We start from the raw sequence: 25,088 nt of genomic DNA on the forward strand, positions 1-25,088 counted from the left end.
CTGTACCCATATGACATTTTTATCATTTTTTTCACACAAATAGAGCTTTCTTTTGGTGGCATTTAATCACCTCTGGGGTTTTTATTTTTTACAAAAAAAAAGAAAAAAGACAGAAAATTTTGAAAAAAAAAAAGTTTTTCTTATTTTCTGCGAGTAAATTTTGAAAATAAATAAATTTTTCTCCTTCACTGATGTGCGATGATGAGGCGGCACTGATGGGCACTGATAGGCTGCACTGATGGGCACTGATGAGGTGGCACTTATGGGCACTGATGAGGTGGCACTTATGGGCACTGATGAGGAGGTACTAATATGCCGCACTGATGAGCACTGATAGTCAGCACTGATAGGCGGCACTGATGAGCACTGATAGGCGGCACTGCTGGGCACTGAGAGGCGGCACTGCTGGGCACTGAGAGGCGGCACTGACGGACGGCACTGATGGGCACTGATATGCGGCACTGATGGGCACTGGCAGATGGCACTGATGGACACTGACGGGTGGCACTGATGAGCACTGATGGGCGGCACTGATGAGCACTGATGGGCAGCACCATCAGTGCCCACACTGCTGCCAGTCAGTGCTCATCAGTGCCTAGATGAGCAGGCACTGATGGGCACTGACTGGCAGCACTATGGGCACTGATTGTGGGCACTGATGGGGGGCACTGATGGCGGGCACTGTGGGCACTGATGGTGGGCACTTTGTGTATGTTTTTTACCTTGTGTAATCAGGGCACTGGTGATCAGTGCCCTGATTACATTCTTCTGTGTCCCCGGTGGCTGATTGGCTCTCCTCCTTCCTCACACTGCAGTCTCTGTGTGAGGAAGGAGCGCTGGCGATGAGAGATGATCTCATATGTTTACATATGAGATCATCTCTCATCGCACGGCCCGATCACGTGGTAAATGGCCAATCACAGCCAAGGGACACGGCCAACACAGATTTTCCCCGATGCGCGCTCGCGGGAGCGCGAGGGGAGCCTGTGTCTGGGAGGCCGTTTAAAGACGACCTCCCGAAAATATGAGTCCGCGCTGCAGCCGTCTTTCGGCTATAGCGCGGACCGGAAGTAGTTAATTTTTTTAATTTCCTGTCATTTACTCTCTATATATGGTGGACTTTTTAAATTCAAACCATGCCTTTTGAAAATGTTATAGTGTTTATCCTGTCCTATTTGGAATTTAGTATGTTTAATGACAATTAACAGGCATTACAGAACAGTGATTGATGCCTTTAGCAAACAGTTCAGATTTTTAATTTATATAATATTCCTGCAGATTTATTAAATCATTGTCATTATCCCTGTCAGCAGCGAGGCAAGCTGCACACATGGGCAGTTTTCTAGGACGTTCAAGCACAGTTATCCAGGTTTTAATTGCATAAACCAGGGTTTCTCAACTAGGGTTCAATGGAACTTTAAGGTTCCTCCAGTGGTTACTAGGGGATCCTTGAGCAATGAGCAGTTTCTGTGTCTCAGATAAGTTCACTGACATGATTGATCTTTCAGCTAACTGTAAGGGGATAATTCTTCCCAATGACCACAAGTATTGGGAGCATTCTTCCCACTGATAATTACACCAATGTATCATGAGTTGTAGATATAGTAAGTTTTAGAAAGGGTTCCCCACAGACCAGAAAGATATTTCAAGGGTTCCTCTGTGTTGAAAAGGTTGAGGAAGGCTGGCATAAATAATTGATTGCATTGGGGCAACCAACCAAAATGTGTGCCATATAGTAAATATCAGGGCTTTTTTTCTTAGAGAATAGGTGCAGGTACTCCCCCTTTCTGTGTCACCCCTTGTCTCCACCTCCTGCCCACCTCCTAGCAATGTCCCTTGGTTCCACCCCCTACCCACCTCCCAGTACCACCTCTTTTAAAGAATAAAGAACCAAGTATTTTTTGGTACTGAGTAGTTTGTATGAAATTTACCAATGAAAGGCAGGAAAAAAGGTCCTCTGCAGCCAGCAACAAAAGACCCCATCCAGTAACAATAAATCAACCCCAGCAGCAATAGATCTGCCCAGAAAAACAGAAATCCCCAGCAACAATAGATACCCCAGCAACAATAGGTCTCCCCAGCGACAATAGATTCCTTCAACTACAATAGAGCCCCTCAGTAACAATAGACCCCCACAACAAATTACCACCCCAAAACGTTAGATCCACCCCAGCAACAAAGACCCCAAACACCAACAATAGATCTTGCAAGAGCCAGCATTAATAGACCCATCCCTTAACAGTAGATCTCTCTGATCAACAACTGCGCACCCCCCCCCCCAGCAGCATACAATAAATCTAAGCAACAACAGTTACCCCCACCGGCAGCAATAGACCTCCCAACAATAGATCCTCCAGCAATAATAGATGCCCCAGCAACAATAGATGCCCCAGCACCCCTTTGCATTATATGCATCCAGTGCTGGAGGTACTGGAACTGTGTCCCCCTGTGTTCCTGCTGAAAAAAAGCCCTGGTAAATATACTGTATAAACTGTTCATGCAAGTTCATCGTAATCTGTTCAATTATTTTTGAGATTTATAGATAAATATAACTGGCTGAATTGTTAGTAAGTTGCCTTGATTATGGACAGTATTTGGCAACATAGACACCAAAACATATGTGTTAATGAACATTTCTTTCATATGCATTTCCATGCATAGGTACATAGTTACATAATTAGTCAAGTTGAAAAAAGACACAAGTCCATCTATCTCAACCAATAAAAAGAAAAAAAAAAAGAAGACACATCCATACAATCCCATTTACACAATCCCGTACCCACATGTGATCCAGAGGAAGGCAAAAAACCCCAGCAAAGCATGATCCGATTTGCTACAGCAGGGGAAAGAAAAATCCTTCCTGATCTCCCGAGAAGCAATCGGATATTACCTGGATCAACTTTACTTATAAATGTTAGTACCCAGTTATGTTTCGTACACGTAGGAAAGAATCCTGGCCTTTTTTAAAGCAGTCTACTGAGCTGGCCAGAATCACCTCTGGAGGGAGTCTATTCTACATTTTCACAGCTCTTACTGTGAAGAAACCTTTACGTATTTGGAGACAAAATCTCTTTTCCTCTAGGTGTAAAGAGTGCCCCCTTGTCCTCTGTGAGGACCTTAAAGTGAATAACTCAACACCAAGTTCACTTTATGGACCCCTTATGTATTTATACACATTGATTATACCCCCCCCCCAATCTCCTCTTCTCAAGAGAGAATAAATTCAGTTCCTCTAATCTTTCCGCACAGCTGAGCTCCTCCATGCCTCTTACCAGTTTAGTTGTCCTTCTCTGCACTTTCTCCAGTTCCCCGATATCCTTTTTGAGAACTTGGGCCCAAAACTGAATTGCATATTCCAGATGAGGTATTACTAATGTTTTCTACAGGGGCAAAATGATATCTCTCTCTCTCTCTGCAGTCCATGCCTCTCCTAATTCAAGATAGGATTTTGCTTACTTTGGAAACCACAGTTTGGCATTGCATGCTATTATTAAGCCTATGATCTACCAGAACACCCAGATCCTTCTCCAATATGGATTCCGCCAGTTCTACTTCCCCTAGTATGGAAGATGCATGCATATTCTTAGCCCCCAAGTGCATAACTTTACATTTATCAACATTAAACCTCATTTGCCACATAGTTGCCCAATGAAACGGTGCATTGAGGTCAGCTTGTAAGTTGGAGACATTATGTAAGGAAGTTATTCCACTGCATCGCTTGGTGTCATCTGCAAAGACTGAAATAGTACTTTTATTCCCAGACCCTATATCATTTATAAATATGATAATAAGTAAGGGTCCCAACACTGAACCTAGGGGAACACCACTAATAACTTTAGAACATTCAGAGTAAGAATCATTAACCACTACTCTCTGAAATCTGTCTTTTAGCCAGTTTTCTATCCATTTACAAACTGACCTTTCCAAGCCTGTAGACCCGTTGCTGAATTTAACACTGGCACACACAGGCTGAATATCAGCCAAAATGTGCCGGTACAGTAGAAACCGGCTGACATTTGGCCCGTATGTACAGCTCCCTGCCGGACAGAAAGCCGGTCACACAACCAACTTCTGTCGAATGGGCATGCTGGAAAACCAGCATCCGATCGGCATCCAAACAATGCTGGCAGCCAATGGCTGCCATTACTATATCTCCATCTTTAATCTGCCTCACTTCACCTGTTTAGTATTGTCTAGCTGTGCAAGAGAACTGAGGAGTGTCCATAAATGAATTTCTCATGTCCATGAATTTTGCAGATTAGAAAATGTAATTGCATTAGTCGTGATTAGAGATGGGCTCTGGCATGTTCGGGATCCTAGTCCCAACCTACCAGCCCGATCCCACCAGGAAGCCAATACTGTACACCGCTAATCACAGGCAGTGAGACATTTACAGGTCCGCATCTGCACAGAAGGGGAAATGTCTTACTGCCTGTGATTAGTGGTGTGCAGTGTCGGCTTCCTGGTGCAATCATGCAGGTGGGTTGGGATTAGGATCCTAAACACACCAAAGCTCATCTCTAGTTGTGATTGACAGGGACCTGAGAATGGCTTTAGATTTTTTCCTACCCAGGTCTTTTAATCTGTTTATAAATATACTTTTTCTTTCCTTTTTGTAGACTCAGCTTCTGAGCTCAGATTGTCATAACCCACTGATGAAGAAAGTGTTTGATATTTATTTGGCTTTTTTGAAAAATGGACAATCAGAGATATGTTTGAAGCATGTCTTTGCATCGCTCAGATCCTTCATCAGCAAGGCAAGTATACTCACCTTCAGAAAAACAACGTGATAGGAGAACAATGACTGATAAACATTAAATATAAGGGGAACTAGTCAATTTAATTCCTACAGTCCCAGCATTTTGACTAAGCCTTTTCGGTGCAACTCACTATAACCTGTCTGGTCATTCTCATTGGGACCCGAGCCCTACTCTGTAGAAGCCTTCTTTCCTATACACTGCATTGATTGAGGTCAACTGTATGTAGATTACACGGTATGCAGTTTGGAAAAAGTGGCTCTGTTATGTGAGGCTTTATCTGTACTATCATCTGCATATCATAACACAGCGCACGAGAGTGTCCGTTATAACTGTTAAAAACAAATCATAAAAAATCCTTTTAGTGTCCAATTATTATATCAATGATATGATGTATCCATTCAGTGATAAACCTTCCTTATAAAGTGCTCCATGCTCAAAAATCAACAAAAGTGCAATCAAAACATCACAAAGTGAAGTGTATAACCCACGCCCCTCTTGTATCCTTCCTCACCAGATAAAAAGGACACCTTGCTGATAGGCATAAGAGGGGGATCTGATGAGGGGATGGTTCCTTTCTAGTCTTCTATATCTTTCTGGATTTTCCGTGGTCCAATAGTTTGGGATAGGTAGCTATCAATAGCGATTTCACTTTCATTAACAGTGGGAAAAACTCTCATGGTGTGGCAATTTGTTTATTAGAATAAGAAGAATAAAATTGCACTTACACAATAAAATACATGTATCTGCTTTAAAAAATAGAGAGTGCTAAAAAGGCAGTGATTGTGAACACCTTTCCGAGACCACAAAAGATTTGCGTGTGTTCCACAGACACGCAGATGGAATGTCACCAGGAACTGGAAATTTCATCAACGCGTTTCTCCCCTTCCACAGGGTGTCTTCAAAGACAGGAAGTTCCAGTATCCTCGATCTATTTATACATCTGGGAGGATCTCCTCCTATACCTGAGATGCAATTGCTCACACCATGCTACTTACATCACTTCCTAAAAGGTGTATCAGCTTCATCTAGATGTCTAACACGACCATTTCCTACACCCATCCTAAATTACTGTTTACTAAAGATAAAGAAGACCATAAAGGAACCACTCCCTCACCAAAGCAGGCGCGTTAGACTCTTATGCCTATTGGCAAGGGGTCCATTTTATCTGGAGAGTAAGGATACTAGAGGGGTGTAGGTCACACTTAATTTTGTAATGTTTTGAGCACCAAGGCACTTTTGTTGATTTATGAGCATGGAGCACTTAATAGGGAAGAAGGTTTATCATTGAATGGATACATCAAAACATTGTTATTATAATTGGACACTAAAATTACTTTTTATGATTCGTTTGTAATGGTTATATCATTTATTGGTCAATATTGATTGTTTTGGTTGACACTGTGATATACTGAGTTAAAATATGCAGATGATTTGGTAAGTGTTTAGGCACATTAAGCAGCAGCAACTGGTGTTAGAAGTTCATTAACTTTTAGTGTGGGATTTATGATGTCAGTTGTATCTATGCTATACACCAGCAGTTTCAGATGTGAAGTTAGCCATGGGGGCAAAAATAAATTATTTGCATTGCTCTACCCACAATACTGAAAGAAGTCATAATCTCCTTATTATAGGGATATGAGATGGAATGAGACTGATTCAGTAGAGTGATTTTTGCTTTCTTTTGGCCCACTGCACTATAACCTGTAAGCCTATATGCAGAAAAGCCAGGAATCCAACCCCATTTTTTCCAAAACTACACAATGTTAAAAAATACACAATTTTAATGTGTGAAAGTGTTTGTAAAGGCAGAAGGTTTTTTATCCTAATGTATTCTATGCATTAAGATAAAAAGCCTTCTGTGTGCAGCAGCCTTCCTCCCAGCCTTCTAATACTTACCTGAGCCCCATTTCGATCCAGCAATGTCAACGAATGCCTCAGCTGTCCGGGACTCTCCCTCCTGATTGGCTGAGACACTGCAGCACCATTGGCTCCCGCTGCTGTCACTCAAACTCCAATAAAGAGGGAGAGGGGGTGGGGCAGAACCGTGGCTCCCTGTCTGATTGGAAACACTGCTCGGGTGCCCCCATAGCAAGCTGCTTTCTTTGGGGGTGATCAATAGGAGGGAGGGGACAGGAGCTCCAGCCAGGGACCTGGGAAGAGGAGAATCTGGGCTGCTTTACTTTTCAAATTTGCCGCCGGTTCCAACCCCCTGCGAGTGTCATGTCGCAGGAGGAGGGAGCCGGGGCTCACAGCATCGGGCGGAAGATGCGGCCACCGTATGCTGCATGGACACATCGGGGGATCCCGGGGACAAGTTAAGTAACCCCTTCCAGGATCCAGCGATGCTCCCTGTGTGGCTCGGGGTTACCGCTAATGGCACTAAAATTTCACCCCGAGCCACACTCGTTAATACCGCTAAGGAGGTTAATAGAAAAAAAAACAAGACTTTTCAATCACTTTAATATATGTATCCCTTTTTTTTTTTTTTTTTTTTTTAACAAATTGAATCCTATTTTAACAGTTTCCATCAGCGTTCTTTAAAGGAAGAGTGGATATGTGTGCAGCATTTTGCTATGAAGTTCTCAAATGCTGCACTTCAAAACTTAGCTCCACCAGAAATGAGGCATCGGCTCTCCTCTACCTTCTTATGAGGAGTAACTTTGAGTTTACCAAGAGGCGAACATTCCTGAGGACACATTTACAAGTGAGTCATTACAGAGAGATTTTGTTGATTGAGTTTAATCCATCCTCTTTCAGCTACATGACCACAGCCAAAGGCTGCTAAGGTTAATAGGAAACAACTGTTGTATACATTTTTAAATTTACAATTTTTTTGCGAAATATACCTCAAAGCCGTTTTTCATGCAACTTTAACATTCCTCCATGCATGCACTAAATGACTGAACTCCTTCAGACCGTCTGTGTTCCTGGATAGATCCTCAATTCTAGGAGGCCAGTGGTGGAGCTATTGTTGTTTAAATTCACTCAGTTTGTACTATAACTATACTGTATCTGAGCACCACAAACCAAAAATGCTGTTGGATTCATTTTTATTATTCAAAGCAAACCCATCCATCTACAGTGTGTCTCTATGCTTTATTTTGCTGAGAAAACACTTTTGGCCGTGGCCACCTTGAGTAAGGGCAGATGATTCATGTAGAATTTACTTCCTGGAATCCATCCCTTAACGCAGGCATGCAGGCAGATGGATGTGCTTAGCTGGAAAAACCCATCCTTTCCCTCATGAAGACTCCTGGGATGTGTGACATAATTGTAGCACTGCCCCCTTAAGAGCTGCTGGTTTTTCACACTTTTGGATTCCCCTGGGTTACCCGTAGCAACTAGTGTTGAGCGAACACGGACTGTATTATTCGTGTTCGTACCGAATAATTGGATTTTTTGTACCCGAACACGGACACGGACACTTTACTGTATGTTCGGGTAAAAATCCGTGTTCGGTCGTTTTATTTCCGGGTTTTGCATGCTTTGGCGCTCTTTTCATGGCGGGCTTTCAACAGCCAATCAACAATCGTTTAACTGGTGTGCCTTAAGCCATCCCAGCCATGCCTGCAAATGTCTCAGTAGCTGTGATTGGCCGTCTGAAGCATGTGACCAAGTCTTTATAAGTTCGAGGCAGCCGCAGCGGCGTCATTATGCTGCTTAGATTCAGGGACAGAGCACACATCAACGTGCTGGCTGCTGATTAGGGAAAGATAGGCAGGAAAAAAACATTTGTGTCCGGATAGAATTGAGGGACAGGTCGGAGTGTTTAGGCAGGGCGAGTTGTAGGCATTTTAGGGATAGAGTCTGCTGAATTATATAGGGTCAGTGTCTTCTACAAACTACAATCGATATTGCTGTGTGGGGGGTGGGGTCTGCACTCAATCCTGATCTACGATCTCTTCTCAATCCTGTTAGGGACAGAGTCTGCTGAATTTTAGGGAAACTGTGTTCTACAAACTACAATCGATATTGCTGTGTGGTGTGGGATTGGAGATAGGCAGGTGTCAGTGATCCACATCCATTTTTCTGTGTGTGAGCTGCAGTGAACACAATCTTTTTGGGCTGCAGTGAACACAATCTTTTTGGGCTGCAGTGAACACAATCTTTTTGGGCTGCAGTGAACACAATCTTTTTGGGCTGCAGTGAACACAATCTTTTTGGGGTGCAGTGAACAAAATCTTTTTGGGGTGCAGTGAACACAATCCTTTTTGGTGTGCAGTGAACACAATCTTTGTGGGGTGCAGTGAACAAAATCCTTTGTGGGGTGCAGTGAACACAATCTTTTTGGGGTGCAGTGAACAAAATCCTTTTTGGGGTGCAGTGAACAACATCCTTTTTGGGGTGCAGTGAACACAATCTTTTTGGGGTGCAGTGAACAAAATCCTTTGTGGGGTGCAGTGAACACAATCTTTTTGGGGTGCAGTGAACACAATCTTTTTGGGGTGGAGTGAACAACATCCTTTTTGGGGTGCAGTGAACAAAATCCTTTTTGGGGTGCAGTGAACAAAATCATTTTTGGGGTGCAGTGAACACAATCTTTTTGGGGTGCAGTGAACACAATCTTTGTGGGGTGCAGTGAACACAATCTTTTTGGGGTGGAGTGAACAACATCCTTTTTGGGGTGCAGTGAACAACATCCTTTTTGGGGTGCAGTGAACACAATCTTTTTGGGGTGCAGTGAACACAATCTTTGTGGGGTACAGTGAACAGAATCTTTGTGGGGTGCAGTGAACACAATCTTTGGGGGGTACAGTGAACACAATCTTTGTGAGGTGCAGTGAACACAATCTTTGTGGGGTGCAGTGAACACAATCATTGTGGGGTGCAGTGAACTCAATCTTTGTGGGGTACAGTGAACACAATCTCATACTGAAGGTTTGAGGGTGCTGCCTGTTCCATACTCCCCCTACTCCTCATCTAGCCTTTTAGGGGTACAAACAATAGTAATTGGGGCCTAGTGTGGTTGTGTACGTGTGATATACATACACTTTTTTGGGATCATATTTTCTATTCCGCTATTTAATCAAAAACCTTTGGGGATCAGTTAAATTGGGGGATAGTCTGTGTTGGTACGTGTGAGAGAGATCCACCTTTCCAAGTTGTTGGGGTTCATCTCATACTTCTGAAGGTTTGAGGGTGCTGCCTGTTCCATACTCCCCCTACTCCTAGCCTTTTAGGGGTACAAACAATAGTAATTGGGGCCTAGTGTGGTTGTGTACGTGTGATATACATACACTTTTTTGGGATCATATTTTCTATTCCGCTATTTAATCAAAAACCTTTGGGGATCAGTTAAATTGGGGGATAGTCTGTGTTGGTACGTGTGAGAGAGATCCACCTTTCCAAGTTGTTGGGGTTCATCTCATACTTCTGAAGGTTTGAGGGTGCTGCCTGTTCCATACTCCCCCTACTCCTAGCCTTTTAGGGGTACAAACAATAGTAATTGGGGCCTAGTGTGGTTGTGTACGTGTGATATACATACACTTTTTTGGGATCATATTTTCTATTCCGCTATTTAATCAAAAACCTTTGGGGATCAGTTAAATTGGGGGATAGTCTGTGTTGGTACGTGTGAGAGAGATCCACCTTTCCAAGTTGTTGGGGTTCATCTCATACTTCTGAAGGTTTGAGGGTGCTGCCTGTTCCATACTCCCCCTACTCCTAGCCTTTTAGGGGTACAAACAATAGTAATTGGGGCCTAGTGTGGTTGTGTACGTGTGATATACATACACTTTTTTGGGATCATATTTTCTATTCCGCTATTTAATCAAAAACCTTTGGGGATCAGTTAAATTGGGGGATAGTCTGTGTTGGTACGTGTGAGAGAGATCCACCTTTCCAAGTTGTTGGGGTTCATCTCATACTTCTGAAGGTTTGAGGGTGCTGCCTGTTCCATACTCCCCCTACTCCTAGCCTTTTAGGGGTACAAACAATAGTAATTGGGGCCTAGTGTGGTTGTGTACGTGTGATATACATACACTTTTTTGGGATCATATTTTCTATTCCGCTATTTAATCAAAAACCTTTGGGGATCAGTTAAATTGGGGGATAGTCTGTGTTGGTACGTGTGAGAGAGATCCACCTTTCCAAGTTGTTGAGGTTCATCTCATACTTCTGAAGGTTTGAGGGTGCTGCCTGTTCCATACTCCCCCTACTCCTAGCCTTTTAGGGGTACAAACAATAGTAATTGGGGCCTAGTGTGGTTGTGTACGTGTGATATACATACACTTTTTTGGGATCATATTTTCTATTCCACTATTTAATCAAAAACCTTTGGGGATCAGTTAAATTGGGGGATAGTCTGTGTTGGTACGTGTGAGAGAGATCCACCTTTCCAAGTTGTTGGGGTTCATCTCATACTTCTGAAGGTTTGAGGGTGCTGCCTGTTCCATACTCCCCCTACTCCTAGCCTTTTAGGGGTACAAACAATAGTAATTGGGGCCTAGTGTGGTTGTGTACGTGTGATATACATACACTTTTTTGGGATCATATTTTCTATTCCGCTATTTAATCAAAAACCTTTGGGGATCAGTTAAATTGGGGGATAGTCTGTGTTGGTACGTGTGAGAGAGATCCACCTTTCCAAGTTGTTGGGGTTCATCTCATACTTCTGAAGGTTTGAGGGTGCTGCCTGTTCCATACTCCCCCTACTCCTAGCCTTTTAGGGGTACAAACAATAGTAATTGGGGCCTAGTGTGGTTGTGTACGTGTGATATACATACACTTTTTTGGGATCATATTTTCTATTCCGCTATTTAATCAAAAACCTTTGGGGATCAGTTAAATTGGGGGATAGTCTGTGTTGGTACGTGTGAGAGAGATCCACCTTTCCAAGTTGTTGAGGTTCATCTCATACTTCTGAAGGTTTGAGGGTGCTGCCTGTTCCATACTCCCCCTACTCCTAGCCTTTTAGGGGTACAAACAATAGTAATTGGGGCCTAGTGTGGTTGTGTACGTGTGATATACATACACTTTTTTGGGATCATATTTTCTATTCCGCTATTTAATCAAAAACCTTTGGGGATCAGTTAAATTGGGGGATAGTCTGTGTTGGTACGTGTGAGAGAGATCCACCTTTCCAAGTTGTTGGGGTTCATCTCATACTTCTGAAGGTTTGAGGGTGCTGCCTGTTCCATACTCCCCCTACTCCTAGCCTTTTAGGGGTACAAACAATAGTAATTGGGGCCTAGTGTGGTTGTGTACGTGTGATATACATACACTTTTTTGGGATCATATTTTCTATTCCGCTATTTAATCAAAAACCTTTGGGGATCAGTTAAATTGGGGGATAGTCTGTGTTGGTACGTGTGAGAGAGATCCACCTTTCCAAGTTGTTGAGGTTCATCTCATACTTCTGAAGGTTTGAGGGTGCTGCCTGTTCCATACTCCCCCTACTCCTAGCCTTTTAGGGGTACAAACAATAGTAATTGGGGCCTAGTGTGGTTGTGTACGTGTGATATACATACACTTTTTTGGGATCATATTTTCTATTCCGCTATTTAATCAAAAACCTTTGGGGATCAGTTAAATTGGGGGATAGTCTGTGTTGGTACGTGTGAGAGAGATCCACCTTTCCAAGTTGTTGGGGTTCATCTCATACTTCTGAAGGTTTGAGGGTGCTGCCTGTTCCATACTCCCCCTACTCCTAGCCTTTTAGGGGTACAAACAATAGTAATTGGGGCCTAGTGTGGTTGTGTACGTGTGATATACATACACTTTTTTGGGATCATATTTTCTATTCCGCTATTTAATCAAAAACCTTTGGGGATCAGTTAAATTGGGGGATAGTCTGTGTTGGTACGTGTGAGAGAGATCCACCTTTCCAAGTTGTTGGGGTTCATCTCATACTTCTGAAGGTTTGAGGGTGCTGCCTGTTCCATACTCCCCCTACTCCTAGCCTTTTAGGGGTACAAACAATAGTAATTGGGGCCTAGTGTGGTTGTGTACGTGTGATATACATACACTTTTTTGGGATCATATTTTCTATTCCGCTATTTAATCAAAAACCTTTGGGGATCAGTTAAATTGGGGGATAGTCTGTGTTGGTACGTGTGAGAGAGATCCACCTTTCCAAGTTGTTGGGGTTCATCTCATACTTCTGAAGGTTTGAGGGTGCTGCCTGTTCCATACTCCCCCTACTCCTAGCCTTTTAGGGGTACAAACAATAGTAATTGGGGCCTAGTGTGGTTGTGTACGTGTGATATACATACACTTTTTTGGGATCATATTTTCTATTCCGCTATTTAATCAAAAACCTTTGGGGATCAGTTAAATTGGGGGATAGTCTGTGTTGGTACGTGTGAGAGAGATCCACCTTTCCAAGTTGTTGGGGTTCATCTCATACTTCTGAAGGTTTGAGGGTGCTGCCTGTTCCATACTCCCCCTACTCCTAGCCTTTTAGGGGTACAAACAATAGTAATTGGGGCCTAGTGTGGTTGTGTACGTGTGATATACATACACTTTTTTTGGATCATATTTTCTATTCCGCTATTTAATCAAAAACCTTTGGGGATCAGTTAAATTGGGGGATAGTCTGTGTTGGTACGTGTGAGAGAGATCCACCTTTCCAAGTTGTTGGGGTTCATCTCATACTTCTGAAGGTTTGAGGGTGCTGCCTGTTCCATACTCCCCCTACTCCTCATCTAGCCTTTTAGGGGTACAAACAATAGTAATTGGGGCCCAGTGTGGTTGTGTACGTGTGATATACATACACTTTTTTTGGATCATATTTTCTATTCCGCTATTTAATCAAAAACCTTTGAGGATCAATTGAATTGCGGGATAGTCTGTGTCGGTACGTGTGAGAGAGATCCACCTTTCCAAGTTGTTGGGGTTCATCTCATACTTCTGAAGGTTTGAGGGTGCTGCCTGTTCCATACCCCCCCTACTCCTCATCTAGCCTTTTAGGGGTACAAACAATAGTAATTGGGGCCTAGTGTGGTTGTGTACGTGCGAGATACATACACTTTTTTTGATCATATTTCCTATTCCGCTATTCAATAAAAACCTTTGAGGATCAATTGAATTGCGGGATAGTCTGTGTCGGTACGTGTGAGAGAGATCCACCTTTCCAAGTTGTTGGGGTTCATCTCATACTTCTGAAGGTTTGAGGGTGCTGCCTGTTCCATACCCCCCCTACTCCTCATCTAGCCTTTTAGGGGTACAAACAATAGTAATTGGGGCCTAGTGTGGTTGTGTACGTGCGAGATACATACACTTTTTTTGATCATATTTCCTATTCCGCTATTCAATAAAAACCTTTGAGGATCAATTGAATTGCGGGATAGTCTGTGTCGGTACGTGTGAGAGAGATCCACCTTTCCAAGTTGTTGGGGTTCATCTCATACTTCTGAAGGTTTGAGGGTGCTGCCTGTTCCATACTCCCCCTACTCCTCATCTAGCCTTTTAGGGGTACAAACAATAGTAATTGGGGCCTAGTGTGGTTGTGTACGTGTGATATACATACACTTTTTTTGGATCATATTTTCTATTCCGCTATTCAATAAAAACCTTTCTAGGGCAAGATCTTAAATTACAGAAATATGAGGAGACCGTCAAATAAGGGCCGTGGCCTGGGTCGTGGTGCTGCTGGTAGAGCTCCTGTTGCAAGGAGAGGACATGGTCGATCTGTGCCAGCTACACGCACAAGTGAAACACCTTCCTCAAGTGTGAGTAGGCGACAGAACCTGCATCAGTATTTGGTAGGGCATCAAACGCCCCTAGAAGTGATGAGGCCAGAACAAGTTGAGGCGATAGTAGATTGGTTTGCTGCTGACAGTGCCTCCAGTTCCTTCACATTGTCTCCCACCCAGTCTACTGCAGAAAGGTCAGAGTTGGCACCTGCAGCCAATGTCCAACCGTCTTTCACCTCACCCCCTTGCAAATCAGGCCAGCAGTCTGAGCCCCAAGCCATACAGCAGTCTCTTATTCTTTTTGAGGACTCTGTCAGCAGGGTTTCCCAGGGCCATCCACCTAGCCCTGCCCCAGAAGTGGAAGAGATTGAGTGCAGCGATGCCCAACCACTTATTTCTCAAGATGAGTACATGCAAGGATCATCGCAGCACGTCTCCGATGATGACGAAACGCAGGTGCCAACTGCTGCGGCGTTCAGCATTGTGGAGACCGACAAGGAGGGCAGGGGTGAAGACTGGGTGGAAGATGATGTGGAGGACGATGAGGTCCTCGACCCCACATGGAATGAACGTCATGCAGGTGAACTGAGTAGTTTGGAGGAAGAGGCGGTGGTCGCACAGAGCCACCAGCACAGCAGAAGAGGGAGCAGGGTGCAGAAGCGGAGCGGCCGTGCCCTAGACACTACGCCCGCTACTGCCCAACGCAGCAAGGGAACGAGCGCACCAAAGTCAGCTCAAAGGAGTTCTCTAGCGTGGAAGTTCTTTAGAAAATGTGCTGATGACAGGACACGAGTGGTTTGCACCCTGTGCAATCAGAGCTTGAAGCGAGGCATGAACCTTCTCAACCTGAGCACAACCTGCATGATCAGGCATCTAAGTGCAAAGCACGAGCTGCAGTGGAGTACACACCTTCAAAACCAAGAAACGTCTCTGGCTCATCCTGCTTCCTCTTCTGCTGCAGTCTCGGCCGCTCCAGCCACATCTGTAGTGATACCGGCACCTGCCACCCCGCAAACAGACGATCTGTCAGCAACACCACCACCTGGGTCACCAACAACCATCTCCACAATGTCCCGTGGAAGCGTTCAGCTTTCCATCTCCCAAACACTTGAGAGGAAGAGGAAGTACCCCCCTACCCACCCGCGATCCCTGGCCCTGAATGCCAGCATTTCAAAATTATTGGCCTTTGAAATGCTGTCATTCCGTCTGGTGGAGACGCACAGTTTTAAAAACCTTATGTCGGTGGCTGTCCCACAGTACGTCGTGCCCAGCCGCCACTACTTTTCCAGGCAAGCCATCCCTTCCCTGCACAACCAAGTGGGGGAAAAAATCAGGTGTGCACTGCGCAACGCCATCTGTGCCAAGGTCCACCTAACTACGGATACGTGGACCAGTAAGCACGGTCAGGGGCGTTATATCTCCCTAACGGCACACTGGGTAAATGCAGTGGCGGATGGGCCTGAGGCGGATAGCAATTTGGCGCATGTCCTTCCACCACCGAGGATTGCAGGGCGCTTCAGTTTGCCTCCTGTTCCTAACTCCTCCTACTCCGCTTCCTCATCCTCTACCGCCTCCTCATCCGGACAGCGTAACACCTTCACCACCAACTTCAGCACGGCCAGGGGTAAACGACAGCAGGCAGTTTTACAACTTGCCTGTTTGGGGGACAAACCACACACCGCGCAGGAATTGTGGAGGAGCATGGAACAGCAGACAAATGAGTGGTTGCTGCCAGCGAGCCTCAAGCCCGGCCTGGTGGTGTGCGATAACGGGCGAAATCTCATAGCAGCTCTGGGCCTAGCCGGTTTGACGCACATCCCTTGCCTGGCGCATGTGCTGAATTTGGTGGTGCAGAGGTTCCTTAAAAACTACCCCGATATGTCAGAGCTGCTGCAGAAAGTGCGGGCCGTTTGTGCGCACTTTCGGCGTTCTCACCCTGCTGCTGCTCGCCTGGCAGCGCTGCAGCGTAACTTCGGCCTTCCCGCTCACCGCCTCATATGTGACGTGCCCACAAGGTGGAACTCCACCTTGCACATGCTGGAAAGACTGTGCGAGCAGCAGCAGGCCATAGTGGAGTTTCAGCTGCAGCACGCACGCGTGAGTCGCTCTGCGGAACAGCACCACTTCACCACCAATAACTGGGCCTCCATGCGAGACCTGTGTGCCTTGTTGCGCTGTTTTGAGTACTCCACCAACATGGCCAGTGGCAATGACGCCGTTCTCAGCTTAACTATCCCACTTCTATGCCTCCTTGAAAAAACAATTCGGGCGATGATGGAAGAGGATGTGGCACAGGATGAGGAGGAGGAGGAGGATGAAGAGGTAACATTTCCAAGGCTTTCAGGGCAGTCATTCGCAAGGGGCTCCGAGGGTGGGTTCCTGCACACGCAAACGCCAGGGACGCAATTGTCCAGCAGGGGCACAGTTCTGGAGGATGAGGAGGATGAGGAGGAGGAGGAGCTGGAGGAGGAGATGGAACCATGTTCACAGCAGGGTGGCACCCAGGCCAGCTCATGGCCATCACTGGTGCGTGGCTGGGGGGATACAGAGGACACGGACCATACACCTCCCACAGAGGACAGCCTTTCGTTGCCTCTGGGCAGCCTGGCACACATGAGCGATTACATGCTGCAGTGTCTCCACAACGACCGCCGAGTTGCCCACATTCTAACTTGTGCTGATTACTGGGTGGCCACGCTGCTGGATCCCCGTTACAAGGACAACGTACCGTCCTTAATTCACTCACTGGAGCGCGATCGCAAGATGCGCGAGTACAAGCGCACGCTGGTAGACGCCATGCTGCTGGCATTCCCATCTGACAGCGGGGCCACAGTGGAAGCACAAGGCAGAGGAGGAGGAGGAGGAGGTCGCCAACGCAACCAGGGCACCGCCAGCACCTCAGAAGGCAGGGTTAGCATGGCCGAAATGTGGAAAAGCTTTGTCAGCACGCCACAACAAACAGCAGCACCAGCAGCTCAGATGGAACGTCTTAGCAGGAGGCAGCATTTTACCAACATGGTGGAGCAGTATGTGTGCACACGCCTACATGTAGTGAATGACGGGTCTGCCCCCTTCAACTTCTGGGTCTCCAAATTGGGCACATGGCCTGAGCTTGCCCTTTACGCCTTGGAGGTGCTGGCGTGCCCTGCAGCCAGTGTATTATCTGAACGGGTATTTAGCACGGCTGGGGGCGTTATAACAGACAAGCGCAGCCGCCTGTCCAGAGACAATGTGGACAAGCTCACGTTCATTAAAATGAACCAGGCATGGATCCCACGGGACTTTTCCGTACCTTATGCAGAATAGCAATGGATACCGACCTTACCCACCCATTGTTCCATTTTTGCTCTTTCTCACTCTTTTGGGGTGTACCCTCATTTAAAATTTTTGAAAAGAAGCAGTGTTGGCTACCTCGTCCTCCTCCTCAGGGCCAGATTAATGTAGGGGCTATTGGAGCTGCAGCTCCAGGCCCCTACCTTTTATATAGGCCCCGGGTTGGCCATATTCACTGTTACCGCTCTTCTGTCACTTGTAAACACAGAAGTCTGGCTTCTATGCTCGCTTCCCCAGGCAGCACCCTCAGAACCTCCCCACACAGCGTGAAGGCCGGACAAGGAGGGACAGTTGGCGATGCATGGATGTGTTTATGGGCTTCAGAGACAGCATCCCATGTTGAATTAGGCATGCATGGCTGCACCCTTCCTCCTCTGGGTGCATGGCAAGGCACGGCCCTAAGGCCCTTCAAAATCCTCAGCACCAAGCCCATGATGCTGTTAATCCGGCCCTGGTCCTCCTCCACCGCCGCTTCCACCTACACCGCCCATAGGTGTGCGCAGCCTATTGCATTAAGGTGTGCACCCCAAAGTTGAAATACACATGCATGTGTTTGCCAGCAGGGAGAGTAATGTATCGGGGCCATGTACCTGTAGGCAAGGAGAAATAGAGCAGAGCAGGTCCCAGGGAGATCTTTCCCATCTCCTCACTGGCAATGCTATGTGCCCTAGGTGATTAGGGTGTGCCCAGGCACACCCAGCACACCCTGTGCGCACGCCTATGTCACCGCCACATCCACCACCACCTCAACCTCCCTCCTACTCCATATGGGCCTCGTCCTTCAGAGATGAAGAAGAACATTGTTTTATTTTTCTGTTTTTTTTTGTTGTTTTAAGTTATTTCCCTATCCACATTTGTTTGCAGAGCACTTGCCATGCTCTTAATTACGTTTTGCTGCCATTTGCAGCACTCTAGCCCTTTCCTTTGGTGTTTTAGAGCCATTTTAGTGCCTTAAAGTTCGGGTCCCCATTGACTTCAATGGGGTTCGGTGTCCGGGAAAAGTTCGGTAAAAGTCCGGGACACGGACCCGGACTTTTTTTTAAAGTTCGGCCGAACCCGTCGAACACGGACATCTAGGTGTCCGCTCAACCCTAGTAGCAACTGCATGCAGAATCTTAACAGTTTACTTTCTTGACTCAGTCAATGAACAGTCTAGGGGTTGTTTTTTTTGTGGTTTTATTTAATGTGGGGATGGGAAAAGGGATGAGTGGGATACTCCAACAATTGAACTATTTACAATGATGAGGACTTCTGACTGAGAATGCGGCAAGGCCGCAGCTTCACCCTGCCACTAGATAAATCTGAGGTAAATGTTCCTTTTGGTAATTATCTTCAGGGCACTCAACTAGCACCTCCTTTCTCTCCACCAGCTGACACCCGTTCACTGACTACACCACTCTGGAGTGGCCCCTTCCTGGTCAGGCCCCTAGGCAGGATCCTCTGTGCTCACAATACTGCTTTCCAGGTTCTCCAGTGTCTTCACCCCCTCTAGTCTGCTCTCCTGGACCTCTGGGTTCAGCTCCACACCTCTGGCTCACCAGGCCCGACTGCCTCTGACCATACACCAACTGCTGCAGAAGATGAGGCAGCCACCACCCTCCTCCCAGGACTCTGCTTCCAGCCAAAGACCTTGAGCACATGTGACCCTGGCTTTATATACTACACCCCACAATGCACAGAGACAACAGTCTGTGCCAACCCCTGGGGCTGTATCAAAGCCTGTGTCCTCATTGGACAGGTTTCCTCCACTGTCCAATGTGCCTCCCCATTGGGCACAGTGGGGACACTCCCTCAGACTATATGAATCACACACTGGGCACACTGAGCAGACCTAACTCACAGATCCTGCTCCCTGTTACGCAGAGAGAAAACAGAATTTACCCGCTGCTCCTCTGATAGGCAGACAGAGCCAAAAACCACACTCACTATCTAGCACCTATCTAGGAGGGTACTACATAATTTTTCTAGGCACGCAAATTAGGTATGTGAAGAAATGTAAAAAAAATAATAAACAAGTAAATTTAATATACTTTCCTATGTATTTACTAAGGATTTAAAATAGTCAATGTTGATTGAGAGATTAAAGTTCCACTTTAAGCAGTTGGCAAACCGAGACACAAAAATTACAAAAAAGTTCCTTCCCTAAACCCTTCCTACTTGCTGTTGTTTTTACTGTATTTCAACTATAGCTCTTGGTAACACACACAGTGTGGAAAGATATTTCTGCATTGTGTTCGAAATAAATGGGCCATTTCCGGATTTTATTTTAATTTCTTTTGAAGGTCACACTACAGAGCAAAATTATGAGATCTGCAAATAGACCAATTGAAGGAAAAGGCAGTAAAAGCAGATTCTGACGTGTTTACAGAATTTTTTATTCCTTATTATTATTACTATTAGCTTCTTGGCGCCAAAATATTCCACATTACCTTGCAAGTACATAATAAAAAAGCAAAAGGAATAAAAGCATAACACTATGTATAAAAAAGGAGTCAGGAGATATGAGGGAACTGCCTGCAAAAGTTTACAGTCTATAGGAAATCTGACAATTGAAGACAGTAAAAACAGATGCCTAATGAAGACCAGCCTCCTAACTATAAAACATAACAATTTGATATAAATGCTACATAAATCAAAAAAGATAGATTGTGCAATGACAAAAATAAGCGCAGCCTAGGGGTAGATGTTGTTAGGGATAAAACTGGCAGAAGGCAGCACAGTGAAGCATCCCCATCTGAAATATTTTATTTTATTTTTGATAGAGCAGGGAAGGGTTGGAAGGGTCTGGTGTTTCTTGCTGTCTATGTCCTTATTAGAGAGATTTTACCTCTCTTCCTGTCAGAAAGAAAGTAATAGGTAACATCTCTCCAATGACAACACACACCAAAAAAAAAATTGGACAATATTTGTAAAGCCTCGTACACACGCAACGAATTTCCGCCGACCGGTCGTCCGTCTTTTGTCCAGAGTGGTGTCTGTTGGTTGCAATGTGCTCTAGACTGCACACGAATTTTCCCGCACTACAGAATTCTACTTCAGAAGTGATGTCATGTGTTGGATTGCTTTGTATGTGTTCTTTCATCTCTGAGCATGCCTAGTCTTGCTCATAAGATTTTTCCCCATCAAAATCTGTACTAATGAGATGAAAATTGGACGTGTTTTGACGGTCGACAAAAATTTTATAGCCTGCACACCAGGATTTTTTCGGCCGAAAAGTCGGAGTCGGTTGTCGGAAGCACCATACTAACAAGCCGAAAACCGGCAGATCGGTCGTCGGACGAAATTTCCCGGGCCGAATTTCTACTCGTGTGTACGGGGCTTTAAGCTGTCTGTGCTTTTATGTTCCAGGGACAACCATTCCCTCGCTGTGTGGGAAAATCTTCCCGGTGAGGTCAGAGACAAGAAAACCTGATGGAGATCCAACATTTTGGCAGTAGTTTGAGATAGAGGGTAAGGTGTATTTATGGATATATTGGTGAAATTGGCTGCATTCCACCACAAAGCTTGGACGAAGCAAGATCCTTTATTTGTATATGTCAAGCATCAACAGGATACAACAATAATGATAGATAGATGTGTTTCATACAAACACAACGTGTTTGTTTACTACAAAGGTGTAGTGAACAAGCACGTTGTGTTCGTGTGAAGCGCATCTATCAATCCTGTTGATCCTTGACATATACAAAAAAGGATCTTACTTTGTTTAAGCTTTGTGGTGGAATGCGGCCAATTTTTCATATATATCTGTATACCACAGTGGTGATCTGGGGCCGGCACCCACGCTGGACTACTGACCATTTATTCACCTGAGCGGTGGACACACTTTAAGGTGGATTTATGGAAGTGGTTATGATGAGGTGTTGTAGGATTTTCATGCATTTCAGAACAGTCCAGTAATCAGATTGTTTGCGTTAATAAAGGACAATAGGTACAGCAGAAATTATATGGAGAAGCATGAAAGATATTTAAAAGATAAAGAGCTAGCAACCACTAGCAGATGGGAGGACCTGGGTGTGAAACAAGAAGACAGTACGCTGGTGTAGCAATAATAATGACTTTGTAAGAAAGATTTAGAGCCCATTCACACTAGCACGACTTGTGAGGCGACTTGTGTAGCCCCAGGTCGCTTGACATAACAAAAGCAATGTTAATCAATCAGTGCTCTCTTAATTGGCACTACTGAAGTCGCTCCGACTTCAGAAAAGGGTCCTGTACTACTTTGAGGCGACCTGTGATCCAACCTGTCCCATATACTTCAATGGGAGTCGCCTCCTTATCTTAATTGACACAACTTGTTATCAGACTTTCCAGGAAGAAGAAAGAGATTAGCCAGGCATTACCCACATTGCAGCCATGCCTATATGGTGTATATATATATATATATATGTAATTGTATATATATTCCATTATCTCTGCTTGGTCTGTGTGAGTGGCACTGGTGGACACAGATAAGTGGCACTGGTGGACACTGATTCATGGCACTGATACGTGGCACTGGTGGACACTGATTCGTGGCACTGATACGTGGCACTGGTGGACACTGATTCGTGGCACTGATACGTGGCACTGATACGTGGCACTGGTGGACACTGATTCGTGGCACTGATAAGTGGCACTGGTGGACACTGATTCATGGCACTGATACGTGGCACTGGTGGACACTGATATGTGGCACTAATACGTGGCACTGGTGGACACTGATTCGTGGCACTGATATGTGGCACTGGTGGACACAGATTCGTGGTACTGATATGTAGCACTGGTGGACACTGATACGTGGCACTGATACATGGCACTGGTGGACACTGATTCATGGCACTGATACGTGGCACTGATACGTGGCACTGGTGGACACTGATTCGTGGCACTGATATGTGGCACTGGTGGACACTGATACGTGGCACTGATACGTGGCACTGGTGGACACTGATACGTGGCACTGATATGTGGCACTGGTGGACACTGATACGTGGCACTGGTGGACACTGATACGTGGTACTGATACGTGGCACTGATACTTTGCACTGGTGGACACTGATTCGTGGCACTGATATGTGGCACTGGTGGACACTGATTCATGGCACTGATACGTGGCACTGGTGGACACTGATACGTAGCACTGATACGTGGCACTGATACGTTGCACTGGTGGACACTGATTCGTGGCACTGATACGTGGCACTGGTGGACACTGATTCGTGGCACTGATATGTGGCACTGGTGGACACTGATTCATGGCACTGATACGTGGCACTGGTGGACACTGATACGTGGCACTGATACGTGGCACTGATACGTTGCACTGGTGGACACTGATTCGTGGCACTGATACGTGGCACTGGTGGACACTGATTTGTGGCACTGATATGTGGCACTGGTGGACACTGATTTGTGTCACTGATACGTGGCACTGATACGTGGCACTGGTGGACACTGATTTGTGGCACTGATATGTGGCACTGGTGGACACTGATTCGTGGCACTGGTGGGCATTGGCACTGGTGGACACATACGTGGCACTGCTGGGCAGTGGCACTGGTGGGCAGTGGCACTGGTGGACACATACGTGGCACTGGTGGGCAGTGGCACTGGTGGACACATACGTGGCACTGGTGGGCAGTGGCACTGGTGGACACTGATACGTGGCACTGGTGGGCAATGAGGAAATGAGTAAAAAAAACAGAAAAGGGGAATTAGGTCACAACACATTATATTCTGATTGGCCAAACACAAAGTCGTCTGTCATATAAGTCGCGCAAAATAATTCACAAGTCGCGCTGAAGTCGCGGTAAAGTCGCTGTAAATCGCTGTAAAATCGTGGTAAAAAGTCGCTCCGACATGGGGCGACTTATGGTCGCGGCAGTGTGAACCGGCTCTTAGCATTTTAACCACTGCCCTCCGGAAGATTTATCCTCCTTCATGACCAGGCCATTTTTTGCGATATGGCACTGTGTTACTTTAACTAACAACTGCACCGTTGTGCGTCACTGTACCCAAATAAAATTAATACCCTTTTTTCCCCACAAATAGAGCTTTCTATTTGTGGTATTTGATCACCTCTGCGTTTTTTTTTTTTTTTTTGCACTATAAACAAAAAAAGACAGACAATTTAAAAAAAAAAAAAAAACTATATTTTTTACTTTCTGCTATAAAACATATCAAATAAAAAAAAAAATCTAATTTCTTCATCAATTTAGGTCAATATGTATTCTACTACATATTTTTGGTAAGAAAAAAAAATCCAATAAACATATATATAGATTGGTTTAGGCAAACGCTATAGCATCTACAAACTAGGGGATGCTTTTATTTATTGTTACTTTTTTTTTTTTTACTAGTAATGGTGGTGATCAGCGACTAATAGCAGGACTGCGATATCGCGGCAGACATTCTGACACATATTTACACTTTTGACACTTTTTTGTGAACCAGAAATCAGTGCTAAAAATATGCACTGTCACTGTACTAATGGCACTGGCTGGGAAGGGGTTAACATCAGGGGCCATCAAAGGGTTAACTGTGTGCCTAGCCTCTGTTTTACTACAGTGTGGGAGGTGCTTCTCCTAGGGGAAGACATTGATCCATGCCTTCCTTCCTGTCAGAGCGCAATCTGCCTTGTTTCCATAGGCTGATTGCAGTTCTGTCTCTGTGACTGATGATCGGCGGGTTCTGGCGGATATCAAGCCCACGGCACCCACTTGGTCACAGCAGGAGCGAGCCGGCGGTGGCACGCAGTTGTGCGCCCTACCCGGAAGTGCAGAATCACGTATATATACGTGATCCTGTGCATAGCTGCCCCATCCTGTAGTAGTAAAACTACTATAGGGTGGTCGCTAAGTGGTTAATGTACAATCCTCATAACTACATTAATAATTGGGGAAGCAAAAACAAGTTTAAAAAAAAGGGTTAGCCCTCCCCCCCTTTCTTTTCTTTTTCTTAGTCTTACTTTTTTACTTTTTTATTATTATTTTTATAATTTTACTTTACTTTTTCTTCTCTCTGATTCTCTCTTCCTTGGTTCTAGCATTTTGCCCACAAGCTAGAGTGGTCCTATAGACGACTGAATGTGTTTTCTCTTACGTCCACCGACAGACGCCGCCCACTCATACAGTCTTCACCAATGGGTATTGACTTCCTCTACTTAGGAGTAGCTAGGCAAAAGACTTGTTAAAACAAAAGCATTTACATAGACACACCCATGGGGGCTGTCCCACTGGTCCAATACCCCCCTGCAATAGCCATCGCAACCCAGTTTGTCTTCTGCCTAGTTCAGGAGTAGTCAGGCTTCCCTGTGCTGGGGCTACAGTCTCAGCCTTCTTCTTCTATTTTATGATTTTATTTTCTGAAAATTCTACAAAAT

At 45.3% G+C, this 25,088-nt stretch overlaps 1 protein-coding gene across 2 annotated transcripts in view; it reads left to right on the top strand.

The window, feature by feature from the left end:
* The window catches only part of DOCK11 (dedicator of cytokinesis 11), a 537,932-nt gene that overhangs the window by 269,195 nt on the left and 243,649 nt on the right, over positions 1 to 25,088 (top strand). For both annotated transcript variants that reach the window (XM_082263555.1, XM_082263556.1), the window contains 2 exons: positions 4,620 to 4,757; positions 7,282 to 7,464. In XM_082263555.1, coding sequence (XP_082119681.1) covers positions 4,620 to 4,757; positions 7,282 to 7,464 — 321 coding nt within the window. The remainder of the gene's footprint in view (positions 1 to 4,619; positions 4,758 to 7,281; positions 7,465 to 25,088) is intronic.

Source organism: Pelophylax lessonae (genome assembly GCF_965119305.1).
Source record: "Pelophylax lessonae genome assembly, chromosome: 7".
NCBI classification, from domain to species: Eukaryota; Metazoa; Chordata; class Amphibia; order Anura; family Ranidae; genus Pelophylax; species Pelophylax lessonae.